The sequence below is a fragment of the Podarcis tiliguerta genome, assembly GCF_965153285.1.
Source record: "Podarcis tiliguerta genome assembly, chromosome: 1".
Taxonomy (NCBI): domain Eukaryota; kingdom Metazoa; phylum Chordata; class Lepidosauria; order Squamata; family Lacertidae; genus Podarcis; species Podarcis tiliguerta.
This window is the reverse complement of record NC_139534.1, coordinates 18005592-18022949: the sequence shown is the minus strand read 5'-3', so window position 1 is coordinate 18022949 and position 17358 is coordinate 18005592. Positions and strand designations below refer to the sequence as shown.

Below are 17358 nucleotides of genomic sequence, written 5' to 3'. Positions count from 1 at the left end.
TTTCCTTTTTTTCTTTTGGTAGGGAATCAAACAGGGAATTAAAAAGGGGGGAAACGTTTTCCCCACGCTTGCTTTCTATAATGAGGGCTTTCCCAAACAATCATGCAAATTTTATAGTAGATGGTCTTAACTACATAATAACATTGGCCCTAATTTTATTTTATTTTTTAATCCAAAAATGGGGTACAATTTTGGGGCAGCCAAAAATCCACACCATAATGGGCAAACCTTTGACTTCTTCAGGGCTCTTAATCAGACTATGGCAAACAAAATTGTGGACTGGGGGAGGAAGGAATTACCGGGTTGAAGAATTCTGGGGAACTGGAAAGCCTGCATCCTGCACCCTCGTGTGACATTTTAATAGGTTGGGGCAGCCGCCAGACCTGAAAGAAAACTTCCCTTTTCTACAAAATAGGAACTCCGCCTTCCTCTGCCCTCTGCTTCACCCCACTCCCACAGCCATGACATTAAAAAAAAACAAAAGCCTATGAGGTGACCGAGCATCTTTTGGAACAAAAGAGTCCATCAAGCAGCAGTCAGGAGCCCATGAATCAGAATGGTTCTGTTCTTAATCATGATGTGCGAGTCTGTAGTGTGGAGTGGTATATGCTGCTTTCTAAAATAATTCAGAGATATTCCTGGTCTCAATGCAAGCCTTGTCCTGTCCCTTTCACTCACTAAATCTGCGCCCAACAGTAAACATGGGACTGGATGAGCCTTGAACCAGCAGATTCTTATATTACATTCACTTGCATTGCAGGGGATTGATTGCTCAACCCTATGATTTGATGATTCTATCTGTCCCCCCCTTTAGGCTGCGTACACGCCATACACTTCAAGCATATTTCAAGTTTCATTATGCTTTTATATGTGCTGGAAGCCGCCCAGATTGGCTGGGGAAACTCCGTCAGATGGGCAGGGTATAAATGATAATTATTAACATAATTATTAAATTGTTATGAGCACACCCACACCCACATAGAAGCCTGTGAAATGTCCAACATCCTTAATGAACCAGTTACCAGGATGGTTGGAAGTAAGTGATGCGCTTGCAATGTATGGTGGCTTTGCAGTTAGTCTGGATTTGCAGAGCTGTTATCTTTTCCTTAGGAATATTATTTAAGAGGGGGAAAAGAAGCTAAATGAGGCTGTTACATGATTCCCCCCCCCCATATTGCATGTACACCCTGTTATAGGAATTCTAAGGTCTCATATATATATATAAATCATATGTTCATAAATGTATAAGGCAAACATGTTGTTGTTGTTTAGTCGTTCAGTCGTGTCCGACTCTTCGTGACCCCATGGACCAGAGCACGCCAGGCACTTCTGTCTTCCACTGCCTCCCACAGTTTGGTCAGATTCATGTTTGTAGCTTCAAGAACACTGTCTAACCATCTCGTTCTCTGTCGTCCCCTTCTCCTTGTGCCCTCCATCTTTCCCAACATCAGGGTCTTTTCCAGTGAGTCTTCTCTTCTCATGAGGTGGCCAAAGTATTGGAGCCTCAGCTTCAGGATCTGTCCTTCCAGTGAGCACTCAGGGCTGATTTCCTTAAGAATGGATGCGTTTGATCTTCTTGCAGTCCATGGGACTCTCAAGAGTCTCCTCCAGCACCATAATTCAAAAGCGTCAATTCTTCGGCGATCAGCCTTTTTTATGGTCCAGCTCTCACTTCCATACATCACTACTGGGAAAACCATCGCAAACATACATAAGTATATAAACCACATGTCTGAAATAGTACAGGAGAGCAATCCTGAAACCGTGTTGACTCTCCCAAACTGACCTCAAATATTTCTTGGTGAGGAGGAAGGGAATGGGAAAGCCTCTCCATCTTTTGCTTACTGTCTTGAGGATGTTATTTGTGTATGAATAAGGTGAACCTGTGACCTGGATTCAGGAACTAAGTATTTAGCATCTCAAAAGGAATGGCCAGGCTGCCTAGGTAGAGAAATCAGTGGCTATTATCAGGTAACCTGACAAAACAAGAATTTTGTTGGAGACCGCCTCCTTCTGTGATGTACAGTGGTACCTCGGGTTAAGAACTTAATTAGTTCTCGAGGTCTGTTCTTAACCTGAAACACCACTTTAGCTAATGGGGCCTCCCGCTGCCGCCACGCCGCCAGATCATGATTTCTGTTCTCATTCTGAAGCAAAGTTCTTAACCTGAGGTAATATTTCTGGGTTAGCGGAGTCCGTACCCTGAAGTGTCTGTAACCTGAAGCATACGTAACTCGAGGTACCACTGTATGTATGATGTTTTGGGGTGGCGGTCTTGAGCTACAGGGTGGACAATTTCAAGTGTCTACATAAGGGCTTGTGCACCATTGTTCTGGGTCCCTCCTGCCTCCTACGAGTGGTAGTGAGCGTAGGGATGCAGGTGGCGCTGTGGTCTAAACCACTGAGCCTCTTGGACTTGCCGATCAGAAGGTTGGCAGTTCGAATCCCCGCAACCAAGTGAGCTCCCATCACTCTGTCCCAGCTCCTGCCAACCTAGCTGTTCGAAAGCATGCCAGTGCAAGTAGATAAATAGGCACCACTGTGGCAGGAAGGTGAACAGCGTTTCTGTGCGCTCTGGTTTCCGTCACGGTGTCCCGTTGCGCCAGAAGCAATTTAGTCATGCTGGCCACATGACCTGGAAAGCCCTCTGCAGACAAATGCTGGCTCCCTCAGCCTGAAAATGAGATGGGTGCCACAACCCCATAGTCACCTTTGACTGGACTTAAACCGTCCAGGGGTCCTTTACCTTTTTACCTGGTAGTGAGCACTCTGTTGCAACAGTTAATAAAGATCAGGCTTACTAGCTGCCTTGCTTCTCAATATTCTCTGGTTGGCTTCTGTTATCTTCTCCTTCCGAAAGGCGACCTACTTAAGGACTCCATACAGGCTCTTGGATACCCCATAAGGGAAAAGGAGCAGTATTTTCTTATAACAACCCAAATGTCAGTTTTTTAGTACCTACTTTTTCCATTACAGAAAAACAATATGCATATTCAAAAAACACACACCGATACAGTATCAGAGCAAAAGCAGATTGAAAGGAATTAAGCCACAGCAGTGTAAGAAACCTCAAGAGCTTATGGATGCAAGTGTTCAAACTCCCTTAAGTCAGGTAAGCTGTCACATGATCTCCCAAACATGAAGCTGCATAATATTCTATTTCTGGATATTTGGAAAGAAGATCGTCTTGGACAAAATGAGTCACTTTGTATCCAAAGTCCAGGCCAGTTCTGAATGTTGTCGCTTTCCTTGTGTTATCTCAGTGATTGTAGAGTCAAAAGCCTTAACAAACAGCAACTGATTTTTAAAAAACGTGGCTGTACAAAGCTTCTGTCACTCATTTTTTAAAGCGTTGCTGACATTTAGCACTCGGGCACATTTCTTCCATTAAATCCTCTTTATTGATCAAGCTGAAGGTAAACATTCCTTAGCTATGTGTATGTATCTGAGTGGCTTAGCCTCTAATTCTAAAACCAGCTACTCCCATTTATTTTGTCCAGCTGAAACAGTTATTTAGTCCTTAAAAGGGCTTGGACAACTTGCCCAAAAAAATACAGGAGCATGATGCATGCCACGTGAAAGGGCAATCAGTTGTTCCTCTAATAATTTTTAGTTACACAATTCTTGCCACGTAATTATTTAGTAAGTAAATAATCACCCTGCATTCAAACCAGTAGTCATATTTACAGTTAAAACAGTATTTGATCCACTATTGTCTAATTTTGAGCTTGTGACCGCAATGTTTTGTCTGCTTTTTTCTTTAAAAATCTTTTAATATAACTACTATAAAACTTCCTTTGAAATTTGCAACTTAAAAGTGGGAACAGTATTTTAGAATTCAATTTTAAAATCAGTTGTTAGGGTTAGGAGGTATAGCCACTAAAGGACTGATTTATATTATTTCTTTAGAAATTTAATAAGAATAAGAATGTGACTAATACCACCCCACCCATCTGGCTGGGTTTCCCCAGCCACTTTGGGCGGCTCCCAACAGAATTAATGATAATAAGATAAAAGCGATGAAACATCAGACATTAAAAACGTCCCTTAACAGTTCTTTAGAAATTACACGGAAGGCAGAATTTCATCAGGTCTGGCTCTCTCCCCATCCCCAATGGGCTATATAAGTTCTCTAGGCAACCCTAGTTGAACTATAGTCAGAAAAATTGATAAGTTTGTCATTTGCAATATTATGCAAAAATTTACTTCATTTAATGCTAGAAAAGTGTTATCGTATCAGATTTAAATATTGCAGTGGCTGATAATGAAACAATGTTTGCATTTAGGATCTTTTAGTCCTTAACTGCTAATTTTAAACGAACTGGTAAAGTGCACATCCAATGAATGGGCAGGACATTCCCATCTGCTCCTTATTTCTGTTAGCAACATGGTTGGTAGAGATAGGATATAGGCCAGGGGTAAAACAGTTGTTTAGGCCCAGGGGATGGATGCGGCCCGATCGCCTTCTAAATCCAGCCCGCGGACGGTCTGGGAATCAGCGTGTTTTTATGAGTAGGATGTGTCCTTTTATTTACAATGCATCTCTGGGTTATTTGTGGGGCCTGCCTGGTGTTTTTACATGAGTAGAATGTGTGCTTTTATTTAAAATACATCTCTGGGTCATAGGAATTTGTTCATGTTTTTTTCCAAAATATGGTGCTTTCCCCCACATGGTCTGAGGGATGGTGGACCGGCCCACAGCTGAAAAAGGTTGCTAACCCCTGATATAGGCCTAGAGATCAAGGCAACGTGCAGTCAACTTACCATATTTTTTGCACCATAACACTCACTTTTTTCCTCCTAGAAAGTAAGGGGAAATGTCTGTGCATGTTATGGAGGAAATGCCTATGGGTGGCATGCCTACGGATTTTCCTCCTAAAAACTACGTGCGTGTTATGGTCGGGTGCGTGTTATAGAGCGAAAAATACGGTACTTCATATTTCCCTCTCCAACTCTGCATGGTTACTGGGAAGGAAGGGAAAGACGACTTATGATCTGCCCATCACATCTTATACTATGTATTTTGGAATAAGTTCAGTATGTTGTGCATGACCCGCCTTAAGGTTTTCAGTTTTTATTCTTTAAATGGAATATGACTATGCAAACCAAACCCTGTGACCCAGGTTAGTTGTCTGGTTAAGACTCACTTGATGCATGAGTAATTTCAATGGGGTAATAGTTACTCTGCCCTTCAGCTTTCATTAGTCACAGTGTAATCAAAAGCAAAATACAAGTGAAACATGGAAGAGGCAAGCCTAAATGATGACTTAAAAAGATGACCATTAGGTCCAGTCGTGGCCGACTCTGGGGTTGCGGCGCTCATCTTGCTTTATTGGTCAAGGGAGCCGGTGTTCAGCTTCCGGGTCATGTGGCCAGCATGACTAAGCCGCTTCTGACGAACCAGAGCAGCACACAGAAACGCCGTTTACCTTCCCGCCGGAGCGGTACCTATTTATCTACTTGCACTGCGTGCTTTCGAACTGCTAGGTTGGCAGGAGTAGGGACTGAGCAACGGGAGCTCACCCCGTTGCAGGGATTTGAACCGCCGACCTTCTGATCGGCAAGTCCTAGGCTCTGTGGTTTAACACACAGCGCCAAAATGATGGCTTAGGCAACCCTAAAAAAAGGACTTCTGAGTTAAGTCATCTGTCTCCTTCTCAGGAAAATTTACTATGTAAATAAGCTACACATGCCTGGCAGAAATAAATGGGAGCATAGGAACTGTAGTGCCTGAAGACTGTAAGAAAGGTTGTGCATGAATAAGCAGTAACCAGAGGGGGAATGACCGCTAGGAGGAATGCAGATAGAAGGGTCACCGTGGTATATCTGCAGCAGCACAACCAGACGCCTTAATGTGCCCTAGCTGCAACCAAACCTATCTCTCCCCTATCAGTCTCTACTGCCACAGCAGGCGCCGTAACCTTCCAACAGTTTGACTTCAACCCCAAAGGCACACTCCTCCCTTGTCTCCCGAGGCAGATGGATGCTAATAGTGACCCATATCTTTCTTGCAACATCATAGGTCATCTAACGTGACAATTTTCACATAAGATAAGGCATCTCACATTGCGCAAGCAAGCCTTAACCTGCCATGTTAGCTTATGGAAGGTAAGCAAAATGGTGCGTTGATTAATTCATTTTTTAAACAAATGAAAGACTTCTTAGGGCATTTTTTCTTTAATCTGAATAAATCACAGAAATCAGATTTGAGGGGAAATGTCAAAAGGCAGACAGAAAACCCTTAACACATCAATGTCTTAGATAGTTGTTGAAAATGCTTCTTACTCAACTCTTCATACATTTTTAGTACGTAGTGTTTCAAACACTAGCCCTACATTACAACTATAATTCTATTTACAATTCGTTATGCTTGCTTCTTCTTATTTTGGTACAGTGAACTGTACTTAACAATGCACTGTACTGATATGATCAGTCTCAAAGTCATTCACTTTATTAATATAAAACATTGATATTTTAACAGACATTTCCAGAGTCCAAGGAAAGTATAGTTTATTGAAAGTAGCCCATTAGTGCATAATCACTACTAGCTTGAATTCACACGTCTCTGTGGGCAATGAGGCAGAGTCTTAATTGAAGCAAGGTGCTTTTCTTTGCTACCAAGTCACAGCCATTCCCCATTCAACAGGGGGAAACACATGCCTCTTCCTTGGGTCACACAAAATGATTTATCCAAGAGGTATTTGCCACATCAGGTTTTTTGTGAATATGCTGATACAGGGTGTGGTAGTACCGAACTCTGAAACAAAGACCTTAAGCTCTTAAGGCAAAAAATCCCCCCGTTTACAGTTCTAATCAAGCCTGCAGTCCACCCTTAATTTTCACAACTTGCGTAAAGCACAAGGGGGTGGATGCGGAAATCTGGAGGCAGCACAATATGGTGTTGTGTGTTTCCCATCGCGTGGCAATTTCCAGCCGAGTACAGGCAATGAATGTTTTGCACGTGTCCAATATGTGTGTGACTGCACACGTGCGGCGAGGAAGTATCCGGAAAAGGGGGCATGGGCACAACAGAGCAGAGCGGGCTTATGCGAACTCAGCCGACGCACACGCCCACGACCCCCGTGCAAAATGGTTGTTGCCTGTACAAGGCCAGATATTCCACTGGAGACAGTGTTTCTACTAGCTGAAACAGGGCTCTCATTTTTGCGAGCCATCTCTGGAAGTGAAAAATTATTTAGCGGTTTACACTGAAGGCGAAATATCTCGGTCTTAACGAACCCAACCACTAAGGTCAGCCAAAGCGGAAAAGAACCCAGTTCTACAGATCATTTTGTAAGTTTAGATACTCTGAACGTTTTAGAACGATCAGCATGGTCGGGAAAACATTATTGATTGGTTTAAATTGGTATGAAACAAAGACTTTAAATTTGACCTCAGCCCCCTGAACCGATAAGGCATGAAATCCATTACAATGGAGTCACAGCTCTTGCTAGTATAATATTAACCTGGCAACTCCTGCAGCTGGAGATAAAATCCTGGATGTAAAATAATAAAATTAAAAAACACCCAAAAAGCATTAACTGGCTACTTTACAGCATTTAAACCATACACATCTCTTAGAATGGAGAACTTGGGTAATTCCCCTTCTTTTCCTAATGCACTTTGCGTTACCACAGCTGTCTTAAGCTTGTGAACCATTATGCCTATGCTTCAATCAAATTACTCATTCTCCTTTTGAGACTCATTTATGCTAGCTTGGCATATATCCTGCCAGTGCACCTAACATAATAGAACTAGGCCTGCCCAGCTCCTTATGCAAAGCCTTTCCTCCAAAGATATACCACTTAAGTTTGATACGTCTTGAGAAAGTCTTACTCCTCTCCCGCATAGCTCTGAAAGAATAGCACACATCTTGGGAGTAGAAAGTCTTGTTGTAGATTGTTAGATAAGTGGCACTGCAAACTGTTCCTTCCGCCGAGGGAAACAAGCAGCCAATGCCACGTTTTGGTCAGATTGCTCTTAGTTTCGTTTCTCCTGCTCAATACTTGTTGATCCCAAAGATTCTGACTCCGTGCAGCTGTGGCAACTTCGGAATAAGTACGCTTAAGAGAGATGCTGTGTTTAGGATGAAATGTGCCGGATCGTATTTTGTGTAGAAGCTTGCCAGGAAATACCTGCAGAAAAACAAAGGGGGAGTGAATACAGGGCAGAAGGAAAGAAATTTCTTTTTAATGAAGGGCATGCATAAAGTTACCACTTCAGAACTGAGAACTGGTTCAAGGGGGAAAAGCTCAGCAAAGAATATGCAATTATTACAAAATATTTCCAACTGCAGAAGTCACAGGAACTTTTAAGAGATTAGACCAGGTGTAGGCAACCTGGGACGCGGGTGGCGCTGTGGGTTAAACCAGAGCCTAGGACTTGCCGATCAGAAGGTCGGCGGTTCGAATCCCCATGACGGGGTGAGCTCCCGTTGCTCGGTCCCTGCTCCTGCCAACCTAGCAGTTCGAAAGCACATCAAAGTGCAAGTACACAAATAGGTACCACTCCGGCGGGAAGGTAAACGGCGTTTCTGTGCACTGCTCTGGTTCGCCAGAAGCGGCTTAGTCATGCTGGCCACATGACCCGGAAGCTGTCTGCGGACAAACGGCATCTCCCTCAGCCAATAAAGCGAGATGAGCGCCGCAAACCCAGAGTCGGTCACAACTGGACCTAATGGTCAGGGGCCCCTTTACCTTTAGGCAACCTAAGGCCCGGGGGCCAGATGTGGTCCAATCGCCTTCTAAATCTGGCCCGTGGACAGTATGGGAATCAGCGTGTTTTTACATGAGTAGAATGTGTCCTTTTATTTAAAATGCATCTCTGGGTTATTTGTGGGGCCTGCCTGGTGTTTTTACATGGTTATGTGTCCTTTTATTTAAAAGTCATCTCTGGGTTATTTGTGTGGCATAGGAATTTGTTCATTTTTATTTTTCCCCCAAAATATAGTCCAGTCCACCACACGGTCTGAGGGACGGTGGACTGGCCCATGGCTGAAAAAGGTTGCTGACCGCTGGGTTAGACTTTCTGGTACGTGGCTTGCAAGACAATTAGCATCCATTCACAAAAGCACTTTCCCCAAGCACTCAAACCATCATATACAATATCTCATAAATCATTACAACGAGTAGGAAGCTAAAGGATTCAGAAAAGACAGTGACTTACCTACAACAAATTGCCATGTTTATACTACGGTATAAACGGTTTATATACTGTAGCTGAATGCCAGCAGTCTACTTGAGATATTTCAGGTTGTTGCATAACGTTATTTGCAATACCTACTGAGCTGCCAATGGGCAAATTCCTCTGTATAGTTCATGTTTCACAATCTAGGTTGCTACTTTGCTTGTTTCAGAAAACAAATGTTCAACAGAGGGCCCACGGGGCATTCTTAATACTTGTGAGCATTACCAACCGTTGTAATAAGGTTGCTCAAAGTTTGACTCTGGTTTAGAATACCATGGATACTGCATTAGTTGGTGGAAACGAAAGATCCAAGAAGAGGAAAAAACAATCCAAAGAGTCTTCACTACAGTAGGTGTGTGTTTCCTGAGGGCAGGAACAGCAATAAGATTATGTTTCTAAGCAGCTAAACAGAAAAAAATGAGTTCTTTTGTTTGAGGAATTACTGAACTCAGTGGGACTTACTTCTGAGTAGACAAGTAAAGGATTGTGTAAAACATATGCGACCCCAATATTATTTTTTGCAGATTTCACACATTGTTACCCTATGCAGTAACCGATTTTTCGCATCAAATATTACTGTTTCACAATTTCCAGACTACAAACACTGCCATAGTTGAACTTGGAAAAAACAAAGATACCTACAAAATAATTGGAGAGATTGTGAAGAATTTCCGGGAGGATGTAAACTGCACGCCGTAGTCCAGCTGCTCCCAGTGCGTCAGCAGCCTTGCTTTGCCTTGGTCAGGTGTTTCAAATGGCGTCCCCTTTACAGCATGCAAAAATACATACATTCCCTGTGGAGAAAAAATAACATAAAAGAAGGCAAGCTATGGCATTATTAGAAAACCACACAGAATCTCTGTGAGAAATAATCATGCCACATTAAGAACTGCTATTGAACGAAAAGAGGAATTTGTTCTGCGTTTGCATATGTGCCCATGCTCGACAAATGACTACGCAGAAATACCAAGACAAATGGCGATTGTCCTCAGTGGCTGGCCTCTATGTGACACACCCCTTAGCTTATTATTTTGGAAAAGTTGAATAGTTGATAAAGAAACGGACTGTGTGGTCTTTCTCAAAACCCTATGACTGGGGGTGGCTAACTTCAGCCAAAGCAAAATTTATGGCCCTGCGAGACTCCTCTGATTTTGAGCAACAACAAAAAAAGGGGGGGGGGGATTAAAGTACACATAACACTGGATGAGGCGAAGGGGAGAGTTTTAAGTTCTCTACTCTATTTAGGGCTTTAATGGGGATCCAGATTGCTACTTCCCTGCCCATCAGACTGAACATGTGATGATCTGCACAGAGGGGGGCACCTACACTAACGTTGGAAGGCAGCAATGTTAAGTACCGTATTTTTTGCTGTATAAGACTCACTTTTTCCTTCCTAAAAAGTAAGGGGAAATGTGTGTGTGCGTCGTAGGGAGCAAATGCAGGCTGCACAGCTATCCCAGAAGCCAGAACAGCAAGAGGGATTGCTGCTTTCACTGTGCAGCGATCCCTCTTGCTGTTCTGGCTTCTGAGATTCAGAATATATTTTTCTTGTTTTCCTCATCCAAAAACTAGGTGCGTCTTGTGGTCTGGTGCGTCTTATAGAGCGAAAAATACGGTAAATCCCAGGCCTTGTTTCTGAATAGAACTGCCCAGGATTGAGCTGCAAGTCACACCAGTGTTGGAGAAATTTGCAGCTGGGGGTGCGACCCAAATAAGCTGATTTAAAGGCAATTTGAGGTAGGGATAGTGATGCACCGGTGCGTTTCACAATAAGAGCTCTCAAGTAACAAGTTGTTTATTTCTCAAGTATGTCTCTTCAGGTGTAAAGGGTGTTAAGTGTCCTCAACATTGCACTCCCTTCAATTGAAGGAGAACATAGCATTCCAACCGCCCATTTTTCGGGGGTTTCAAAGTAAAAATGGTTTTGTAAGGTTCTCCCTTCAATTTTTGCATTGGTTTTGTGCAAAACAGGTTGAATCAGTGGCGTAGCGTGGGGGGTGCAAGGGGTGCCGGCCGCACCGGGCACAACATCTGGGGGGGGGGGCGCTCGCACTCGCAGCTCTCTGCCCATACCTGGCTCACTCACTGTCTCTCACTGCAGTTCTGGCTGTGCAAATTCGATCCAAGCCGCCGGGTCGCTGCCACTGTGGAGGGGAGGGTGCCAGGCGTGCGGTGCGGTGCGGAGAGAGAGCGAGGGACTATTTGGGGGAGGGACAGTGCAGCGGGGGGGGGGGCGGCGGCGCAAATTACTTGCCTTGCCCCGGGTTAGGGGGCGCAAATTACTTGCCTTGCCCCGGGTGCTGACAACCCACGCTACGCCACTGGGTTGAATTCCCAGGCTGCACCCAGTTGGGAAATTTCTGAAACGTTAAGCAGCATGTAAATGTTTTCAATAAATAAAATAATCAAGTCTGTGATACCTAAAGGGCACGGCAGGACAAGGCGGCTGCTGAATCTTCACTCTAAATCACCTTTCCCCCCTCAACCACAAACTGAAGGTGCAAATTGAAGGCAGGGCCCGAAATATGACTTTGCTGTTGTGGTCTCCCCACATGAACTCCCTTTCTTCATATATCATTTGTTCCCTTTTCAATATCAAAAAGTACAGGAAGACTATTTTAATGCTCCAGGTGCTTTTAGGAGCAGCCCTGGAGGTTTTTTTCCTCAGAGAAGAGCAAAAGAAAAGGTAGTCTATAAGCTGGTACTAGAAAGCAATAATTTTAAAAATAATGACCAGTGTGTTTCTGGAGCTTTGTGTGTTACTCCAGTACAGTAAAAGCAGCTCACTTAAAATTATTTCCTTTCCTTACAACTTACAGGTTAATTAATATCAGATAATGTGCAAATTATTTGAAGTCTAACATCTCACAGTTCTCCATTCATAGTGCCTGAAATCGAGCAAGTTATCTGCTAGTCACAATCGACACTTAATTCTAAAGGCAGCATTAATACCGGCCAGGAGTAATTCATCACAGCTGAGATGTTTTATAGGTACGGCACTTAGTAATATTCCCCAAGATGCCTCTTGTGTCAGAAGTTATAAATTTGACTCTTTAAATGTGACATTTAAGGTAAACAAAATAAGAAGCCACTTTGGTTTGCTTTAATCAACCAAATGCCTCCCTGCATAACATTATTCAGAGATTTGCCTGCATCAGCTAAGTTGGTCCTTTCTAATGACCCCAGAGGCCTAGGCCCTGAGGTGGCACTTTGTTTATCCAGGGGAATATGGCAGTCATAGCATTTCTCATTAAGATTTCACTGCATGCTTAACCTGTTGTGCCAAACAACTGCAAAGCGTTTGCAAAATTAAACACAACGATCAAAGCTCATCTATATGAAGGTGGTTGCTTCAGTAATGTAAGGCTTGCAACCTAACCCCATCTCTGTGAAGTTAGTGCTGGACAGTCGAGAAGGAGAATGCAACAACAACAACAATTTCTTATTTATACCCCACCCATCTGGCTGGGTTTCCCCAGCCACTCTGGGCAGCTTCCAACAAAATATTAAAATCCGTCAAACATTAAAAGCTTCCCTAAACAGGGCTGCCTTCAGATGTCTTCTAAAAGTCTGGTAGTTGTTGTTCTCTTTGACATCTGGTGGGAGGGCATTCCACAGGGCAGGCGCCACTACCGAGAAGGCCCTCTGCCTGGTTCCCTGTAACTTGGGTTCTCGTAGCGAGGGAACCGTCAGAAGGCCCTCAGAGCTGGACCTAAGTGTCTGGGCAGAATGCTGGGAGTGGAGACGCTCCTTCATGTATACTGGACCAAGGCCATTTAGGGCTTTAAAGGTCAGCACCAACACTTTGAATTGTGCTCAGAAACGTACTGGGAGTCAGTGCAGGTCTTTCAAGACCGGTGTTATGTGGTCTCCGTTTGCTGTCCCTGTCTAACTGGTGTCCTTTCCACAAAGAATGGGAAATTATTAACCCAGAGCCCCATTGTATTCACAGAGACCTCTGCAGAACTCTCCCATTCCTCTATGGAGGAGCTAGTTGGAGAGCAGTCTTCTTTTCTCGCAGTGGTTAAGTGCCTACTCCTTTAAGAAATGCAAGAGGACCCCAGAAGCCCCTCTGGCCATTTTCAAAGGGAGAAGCACACGTAGGCCAGTAGGGAAGTGGCCCACAGGTTCTTGAGAGAGCACATGTTGCGGTGGGGGCAACCATGACATCCCCTGTTGCTGGGCGGGTTAGTATGAATGGCCACGAATTTGATAGGACGCCTACACCTCCAATTGTTGCTGGGGGGAATTTAATGTTGCAAAATTGTTTGATTGATGGGGGTGCTATTTATTCCCTGCGCACAGTGTTCAGCTTCCTCTTTTCGCTGCGCATATCCGATTACCCGTCCACCCTCCCTATATTTAGGGTTTGTTCGTGCCAACCTTGCTATGCCTGTCATGGGGTCGTCTGCTTTGGAGCTGGGGCCTGGTAGGAATTTTTACCATTTGGCTGATTGGCTGCTGCCATTTGGTTTTTTGCCTACTGCGTAGCAAATCGTCACAACTTGTAAGGTTCGCGGTTAGGCATTAGATAATTTTGGTTGGTGGAGGGGATGTGGTTGGCTGTGCCTGCCCCTCCAATGCTGCTGCTGCAAGGGTATTCCGGTAAAGGAATCCAGGGGCCGGCCCTGCTCTTGTCCGAACCCCTGGCAAGGGGCTAGGGCCACGCAAGAGCTCCTGGGAGCATTTGGGGAGAGCTGAGAGCCTGGAGCCCAGCTCTATTCTCTCCCCAAAAATGTCTACCCTTACTGACTTCCGCAGGCTTGCGGTTGTCAGTTCTGCTCCTACCTCTATATGGGAACAGATAGTCGCTAACCAAGGCCTAAGCAACCACTCACATACTGTAATTCAATAATGTTGTGGCCAAAATGATGCCAAAAACCAAAACAAAGATGTTGTGTGAACTGTGTCTTTATTTGGGGTTGTCCTTGGGGGGCCTCAACACGCAAGTAACACCACCATCAGGAGGGGACCCACAACCCTCAAGCAGCTTAGCTGGGGAGAATCCAGCGCCCTGGATTGAACGCAATTGTTGCTCTAGAGGTCCAATGAAGTCATTTAAATTCCTCACTAGTTTTCAGATGAGCAAGAGTGCTTTCAACGGCCATCTTATTTGAATATTCCTAATGTTTATTTTTGTTCCTGTTTTATGTCCTCGGGTGCGTTAAGAGCCCCCCCCCCCAGATCATTCTGCATCCAGACGATGAGATTAAACATGTTATTTATCGTCTTGGGAATGGAATGGATTGACTCCAATGACATTTCTGTTTTGACGAATTTCAAGACACTATTCAACAGTCTCAACTGTTTTCTGGGAAAGGAGCCTTCCTGGGCCTCTACCTCGTAACAGGTATCTTAGTATCGCCTTTCTTTCTCTGTTGCTTTGTAGGGTACTTACCAAATTGTGAATAACATTGGTTAAGGTCCATGCAACCGGAACACTGAAGAACGGGATGCTCAGCAAGACAATATGGAGCAAGCCAACCCCAAGAGCATACGTGAGCCACATTCCTCGGCTGTTCATTACTCTTGTGTTGGGGTTTACTTCACTGTGGGCAACCCCGACGTTCATCTTCTTTTCTTATTCTGAAAAGTAATATTGCAGAAAGGTTGAAAGAAAGTATGCTTTGTCAGGGATACCTGTTACATTCTACATACCACTGGAAGACTACAGACGTGACCATAAGAAGTAATTGCTGCACAAAACACCTTTAGCATCTTTCTCATAGGTTAAAACGATATCTGGTATTTCAAAACAGTGTATCACCAACTCCTGGCTTGCTTTTTGACTGCGCTGCAAAATTACACGCAGTATCTCCATTTTTACTAGTAGACCTATCCCTACCTGGCAGCAATGTTTGTGGCTTAGTGTATAAGTGCTCGCGTTCAGAGGCACTTTAGTTTCAACAGACTTTAGTTTCATTTGCCTTCAAAGCAACAAAAATTCCACATATATCTCACACACACACCTCCCCTGCAAACAAAGAGTTAAGGCTGATGGAAGTTAAATAAGCTTTTTGAATGTTTATAAGCTGTCAGTTTTAGAGGTTGCTGCAATTTTATGCAGTTAGTCAATCACAGATCAATTTTATGACATTCCATAGAGGAAATAAGCCACACACACCCCAAATTAGGGAGGGAAATAAGTTTGATAGAAAGTGTAGTCACTCAGAAATACTCAGAATTTAAGCATAAAATGTCAACAGTCGTTAACATTACCTAAACATCAGGCTTAAAAACACACACTGAATGCTTATTTCAATGCACTTTACGCAATGTAAAATCAGTTGCAGAATTCTGTACACACAAAAAGGTCAATTTAAGAACAGGTAAAAAGGTAAAGGACCCCTAGCTTTGTTTATATTTTGGATGAAAGAAAATGAGAGGGTGTAAGATCGTCAGTTTCCTAAAACTCAGCCTTCTTTTTTAAAAAAGAGAGTTCAACTGCATCTTCTTAATAATGGGATCCTGTTTTGTCATTCAAAAAACGACTGACACCAAGGATGAGAATAATTTGCATTATGTTGGGAATAGAGACTTTGTGGAAAGCCTGTGTCAGGTCCAAGTCTTATTGCCAAGGAGACACTAGCAAGTGTGTTGTCAATTTTAAGCAGAACGTTCACTCCATTTTCCCTTTTGCATTTTCCTTATTGTACTAGGAGACGCATAATACCTGACTGGTGAAGGATGCCTCCTTGAAAACAATGTTCAGTTATGCTCTGGTCCCTCCTATATGTGCATACTCACCCACCTGAGTCCCCAAATGGGAATATAGTTTAATGTAAATTGACTGTACACACACACACAGTAACAATTATTCTCAAGACCAGGCTTCCTCAGGCCTCCAGATGTTTTTGAGACTACATTTCCCAGCATCCCTGACCACTGGTTCTGCTCGCTAGGGATCATGGGAGCTGTAGGCCACAAACATCTGGAGGGCCAAGGATGAAGAAGCTGTGGGAGCAAGATCCTCAAGAAGAATGAGCACAAGACCGAAGCTACATCAGCACATAGACTTAGGGCGTTAAAAAAAATGTGCATACTTGAAAATTAATCACTGTCCCAGTAAATGAACCGAAGCTCATCTAGCAATAAAACTGCATCCTTTCTCGAGAGTTGAACTTTTTAGGACTGGAGGTGTTTGGGGTGCTAGCTCCACTAAACCCAAAGCTCTAAAACGGCTTTAGCGGCAAGTATACGGGCATGTCGCTTGCAAACAACATCTGACTATAAAAGAAAGCGGAGAAGAACTCTTTCTCAATAGTTTGCTTCCAGGGCGAGAGGCCATTGTTTCACCACGTTCTTAAAATGTGACCGCCTCGGGGTGCATTCCTGCTTTGCAACAGGATACACAACTACTGTACGTCTCTCTCTATGGGGTGCAGTATATATGGGGAAAAGGTAAACATCGTTTCCTCCTCCTCCGGTTCACACCCCAGTGTGGGCCAAGCAAAACTGCACGTCTTATTTCACCACCACCACCCCAAGCTCCGCACAGCTCAAGCCACTTTTTGCGTTCAACAACCACGCATTAGCAACCACCACCGTGCATTTATTTCGGCAACGTCTGCATCCATTTCTCTCTCTCCTTGCCAGCAGCACACCATCGCCACCAGCCCCGACACCCTGATCATGGCAGATGCAACGGGCTCGGCCCGAGCCATGACGGCAGCTTACTGAGGATCCTTTGTCTCGAAGCGGAGAGGTGCGCCTTTGCGAAAAAGAAGGGGTACACACCTCTAAAGCAATTGCTGCATTTAAATACCAGAGGCAGCGGCGGCAGCAAGAAGAGGCCTCCGTGCAATGCCTATAGGACGCAGACGCAGCAGCAGAGCTCTCTGCATTGTTCCCCGAAGGGTGCAGCCGCCTTTTGTTGCGCAGAGGAGCCGCGCTTGCACGGAGCGCACGGCCCCGCGCACCGCCGCCACCAGTTGCATAACGACGGCCTTGGCGCCGAGGGCGCGCACACATATAAAACCATCCATGCACCTACCTGCCCCGCGGCACAGCGCGCCTTCTTCGCCCTTACCGGGAGGGGAGATGCACTCGGCTACGGACCCTCCTCGGCAGCTCCGGCTCGCTTGCAAACGCCGCCCGACCCTTCTGGCCACCGCCGTGGAACGTTGCCCTGGGAGCAGGCGGAGCAGCTGATTGGCCGGGGCGTCTCGGCCC

General features: G+C 44.5%; 1 protein-coding gene across 2 annotated transcripts; it reads right to left on the bottom strand.

Annotated features, from left to right (window-relative positions):
* Positions 1-6155: 6155 nt before the first annotated feature.
* Positions 6156-17322, bottom strand: ORMDL1 (ORMDL sphingolipid biosynthesis regulator 1). 2 transcript variants are annotated; one of them, XM_083414359.1, is made up of 4 exons: positions 17216-17322; positions 14585-14772; positions 9829-9980; positions 6156-8135 (listed from the first exon to the last, which is right to left on the bottom strand). In XM_083414359.1, the coding sequence occupies exons 2-4, from the start codon at positions 14756-14758 to the stop codon at positions 8000-8002; spliced, it is 462 nt and encodes a 153-aa protein (XP_083270485.1). In that variant the 5' UTR covers positions 14759-14772; positions 17216-17322; the 3' UTR covers positions 6156-7999. The 2 variants fall into 2 exon arrangements, with proteins under 2 accessions (XP_083270485.1, XP_083270484.1); XM_083414358.1 differs by having other exon boundaries at positions 17180-17315.
* Positions 17323-17358: the final 36 nt, after the last annotated feature.

Excerpts from the sequence above, each read along its gene's own strand:
- ORMDL1 (XM_083414359.1), bottom strand. The coding sequence starts at position 14,758 with ATGAACGTCGGGGTTGCCCACAGTGAAGTAAACCCCAACACAAGAGTA. Across the intron at positions 9,981-14,584 it reads CCAATGTTATTCACAATTTG|GGAATGTATGTATTTTTGCA; the intron begins GTAAGTACCCTA and ends TTTTCTCCACAG. Across the intron at positions 8,136-9,828 it reads ACAATCTCTCCAATTATTTT|GTATTTCCTGGCAAGCTTCT; the intron begins GTAGGTATCTTT and ends GTTTTTCTGCAG.